General features: G+C 40.3%; 1 protein-coding gene across 1 annotated transcript; it reads right to left on the minus strand.

Moving 5' to 3' along the window:
• Positions 1-241: 241 nt before the first annotated feature.
• On the minus strand, positions 242-4,042 carry RAN (RAN, member RAS oncogene family). The gene is made up of 6 exons (XM_010180021.1): positions 3,894-4,042; positions 2,916-3,000; positions 2,693-2,818; positions 1,508-1,695; positions 792-962; positions 242-683 (listed from the first exon to the last, which is right to left on the minus strand). The coding sequence occupies exons 1-6, from the start codon at positions 3,927-3,929 to the stop codon at positions 639-641; spliced, it is 651 nt and encodes a 216-aa protein (XP_010178323.1). The 5' UTR covers positions 3,930-4,042; the 3' UTR covers positions 242-638.
• Between the last annotated feature and the right edge of the window lie 54 nt (positions 4,043-4,096).

Below are 4,096 nucleotides of genomic sequence, written 5' to 3' on the forward strand. Positions count from 1 at the left end.
CACTACTTTACTTTTACCTGGCAGCTAGTTCAGCTTTCCTCAGGTGCTTTAATTATATGCTTCAGGAATCAAGGGCAGGTTAACTGTTAGCTCTGATTTAGCAAGAGGAGCATAACATGAAAAGCAGGAGGGGAAAAGGAGAACAGAGAACAAGAAATGCAGCAGACAACCAAGTATTAGCCTCAACTGAAAAAGACTTCGAAGAGTTTTTCTAACAATGCATGAGAAGTTCACTTGCTTAGAGATACTTGAAATACAACTTTATTATCTAAACAAAAAAGAATGGGAATGACAGAAACAAGATTTACCACTTAACACTCTGATGTGACTGCAGCAGTCTTATATTTGAAACTCAAAAGGGGAATTGCAGTCCAAAAAACAGCTAAATATGCAGGTCCAAAATATGAAGGGGTTTTTTTGGTGGTTTTTTTTTTCATTTTGTTTTGTTTTTTGTTTTGTTTTCTTTTTTTAAACTGCCACATTCACTCCGAAGCCCATTCATCTCTTTCAGCATCCCAAAGATTAAGCACATGTTCTGCTCAGCTAGATAATAAAGTGGCAAACACGCTGCACCACTGACATCACAGGACAGTTGCCTATAAAACTAGACTTCTGACGCTGGGCTCCAGCTTCATCCCTCACAGGTCATCATCTTCATCTGGCAGTGCAGTGGCTTGAGCATTCTGGAACAAAAAAGTCACATTTAGGAACTGTTCTTCAGTTACTAGCCCCAGGAATCCACACACTAGGTACCAGGCAATCATTTCACCTTCATGCCCTTTCTCACTTACCTGTAAGTCTTGCTCATACTGTGCTGCCAGTGCTGGGTCCATAACAACTTCAGGTGGTGCAAGAGCAGGCATAGCAACAAACTCCAAGTTAGGATCTCCAATTAGCTTTCTAGCAAGCCAGAGGAAAGGCTTCTCAAAGTTGTAGTTACTCTTAGCGGAAATGTCGTAGTACTGCAAAAGTAGTACAGATAATACATTATTAAAAAAGAGACACACCTCTAGCTGGTATTTAGGGCATACAATGATTAATAGGTACATTATCAGCTGTACTTTCACCTTAGCATTTTTTCACCACCATTTCTGTTTATGCTCTCAGAAACAGTTATGATCTAAGTATAGCTTCAAGCAAGTAGGCAGAAATCGGTAATTGAAAGGTAAGGTACCTAATCAGATCAAAGATGGAACTTTCAGGATGCAATAGTGCATCTTTTTCCTATGACTTGATCTACTTTAGTCTCACTTCTGTGTCACAAGATTCTGAGCAGTGAAAGCCAAATGCAACAAGCTCTACCATAGCTTCTGCTGAAGACCAGTGATGATCATCTTAAACATAACCATTTCCTCCCTCCCTTAAAGTCAGGTGCAAGTGGTCAACAGGACGTAAAGTTGAAATATTACAGCATGTAGTGACAAAAGCAAAACACTCAATTACGGCATAGAACCCAACTGCAGTCAGACCAAACAAGTCTGATGCCTACAAACTCACAGCAACATACCTGGAGATTCTTCTTCCTGTGGAAGACGATGGATTTTGCCTTGACTTTTCTGTCCTTAATATCCACTTTGTTGCCACACAACACTATAGGGATGTTTTCACATACTCGTACCAGATCTCTGTGCCAATTAGGTACATTCTTGTAAGTAACTCTTGATGTTACATCGAACATTATGATGGCACACTGAGCTGCAAGAAAAGCATAGGCAGGAGTTACATCAGGAGAGTAAGCATTTGCTTCTAACGTGGGAGAGATAAGAGGTATCATAGAATACCATCATCTGCATTCACTTTTCCCTCTCAGCTTCACAGTTCCAAGGCCTCATCTTCTGTTAAGAAGTTCCATGTGCAAGTTCACAGAACCCAGCCCACGGCCATGTCATCTCATGTACCTAGTGCCCCCAAACAGCTAACTTTATCAATGCAACTGTCCCACTGAATAACATGGCATTGCAGGATATAACATACAGGGACTACAAAAGTCAACTTTGACTTAAACAAGTATTTGCCAGAATTCAGTTAAGACCTATTTAACCAATCCCAGACATCCTATTGAGGCTTTCAGGTAGGTCAAGAGCTTGCAGTCCATATCTTGGGATGCCCTTGTACAGAACAGTGAAAAAACTTTTAATTTGAAAAAAAATCACAGGGGTTTGACTCAATCCTGATACTTCTAAAGGAAAAGCAGTAATGCCAAACTCTACTAATTCTTCACAAAATTTTAAAGATATGCAGGTGACTGAAATACACACAGAACAGAGCTTGGTCCAGAAAAAGGGGCACTATCAGTATTTCTTCAGAAAGACAACTGGACTGCCAGAGAGATGTACAACATCATCAAATCTGAAATTTTACAGTCTGTGCATTCCAAGCCCTTGCCTCAGCACAGTATGGTAACAAATATGAATTTGTACTAACTGAAGCACAATCGTTTACCTTTTAATCCCTGCATTTCATCAGCAATATCTTCATTAACATCAAAGCCTGCAATAGCATACTGAAACAATTCTGAAATATTCCTACACCAGCACCAGTTGTCCAGCAAAGAAAATTATCACATCGGAGTCTGAAAACCCAGAAACCAGCTCATCACTGCAAGCCACAGCGACAGCTTTCAGTGGCCAATGTGAACAGAAAGACAAGAGGTGAGAGGAACAGAACATTCCCACATATAGACACATCTTACCTTGGATGTAATAGCCATCTCGCAGGCCACCAAACTTCTCTTGGCCAGCTGTATCCCATACGTTGAATTTTATAGGGCCTCTGTTAGTATGGAACACCAAAGGATGAACCTCAACACCCAGCGTTGCTATAGTCATAATAAAAAAAAAGCAGTGTACTCAGCAAGTCATGAATTGCACTTCTAATTGTAACATATTAGATCTCAAATGTTTCTTTAGACATACCTACATACTTCTTTTCAAATTCACCAGTCAAATGACGTTTTACAAATGTTGTTTTACCAGTGCCACCATCGCCAACCAGGACAAGCTGTTGATTGAAAAAGGTAAAAAAAGTCAAGAGCAATGAACTTGTAGAAATATTTACTGGTCATTTTAGTGTAAATATTCATTATCACTATAAAGACCTTAGTCCTACAAGGTGCTATGAACAAAGGACTGAATTCCCCATGAAATGACTCACTGTACTAGGTCCCAATCTGTTAAGCCTATCATGGTCTAACTCTAGTCAGACTTATCTAGTTCCTATACCTAAAAACTGCACTGAATATGGTTCTACTCAACAACATATGACTACATTAAGAATATTTGTGGTTTTCAACCTGAATGTGACCATATTTAGAGAAGAACTCACTTAAGCACCTAAATTTGAGAAACCCACTGTAATCTTACACTCAAAAACCAAACAAAAAACCTCAGACAACTGTAACAACTGGAATACTCCAGCCAAGTATTGTCAGAAACACAAGTAACAACCTTCCATGATGCAGTTTTGATGAGTTCTGGCTGTTAAGATAACAAAACAAAGAAAAAAACTCACACAAAACACCAGCAAATATCTCTGTTCTTAAATTTGTTAAAGTTTTTCCCCAAACAATTAATACACAACAGAAAACAAGTTCACTCTAAACACTTTTTGCTGTGAAGTTCACTTTTGAATTTTAGAACTGTTCTACAGGCAAAGCATCGCTAAAACGCATTGCACTAAATTACAAATAGCATCAGATTGACACAGTGCAACAGAATCTTTTTGCACAAGTTATATGCAATGCTACAGTAAACTAAATGCACCATTAAGACCAGCACTTCAAAACCCAACCTACCATCCACGCTGGCACCCGAGAGTTGCTCAGGCTCCTTTTCTACTGAAGAAAGGAAAAAAAAAAAGAAACCAAACACCAAAAAAACGAATGACTCCCTTACCTTAAACTGCACTTGGGGCTCTCCTTGGGCGGCCATGCTGGGTCTGCAGGGGAAATGGAAGCATGTGAGCTCACAACAGCCGAGCTAATTCAAGGCCCTGCCGGAAGGGGCCGGGCGCCGTTTTTAGTTGCCAAATCGCCTCCTCAGGCGCGTGCTCTGCGCGCCAGTGGGCACCGCCACCGGAGGGGCCGGGACTAAGCCCA

This window comes from Mesitornis unicolor, unplaced genomic scaffold (assembly GCF_000695765.1).
Source record: "Mesitornis unicolor isolate BGI_N332 unplaced genomic scaffold, ASM69576v1 scaffold17042, whole genome shotgun sequence".
Classification (NCBI taxonomy): domain Eukaryota; kingdom Metazoa; phylum Chordata; class Aves; order Mesitornithiformes; family Mesitornithidae; genus Mesitornis; species Mesitornis unicolor.

Excerpts from the sequence above, each read along its gene's own strand:
- RAN (XM_010180021.1), bottom strand. The coding sequence starts at position 3,929 with ATGGCCGCCCAAGGAGAGCCCCAAGTGCAGTTTAAG. Across the intron at positions 2,819-2,915 it reads ATTTGAAAAGAAGTATGTAG|CAACGCTGGGTGTTGAGGTT; the intron begins GTATGTCTAAAG and ends TTATGACTATAG. Across the intron at positions 963-1,507 it reads ACAGGAAGAAGAATCTCCAG|TACTACGACATTTCCGCTAA; the intron begins GTATGTTGCTGT and ends CTACTTTTGCAG.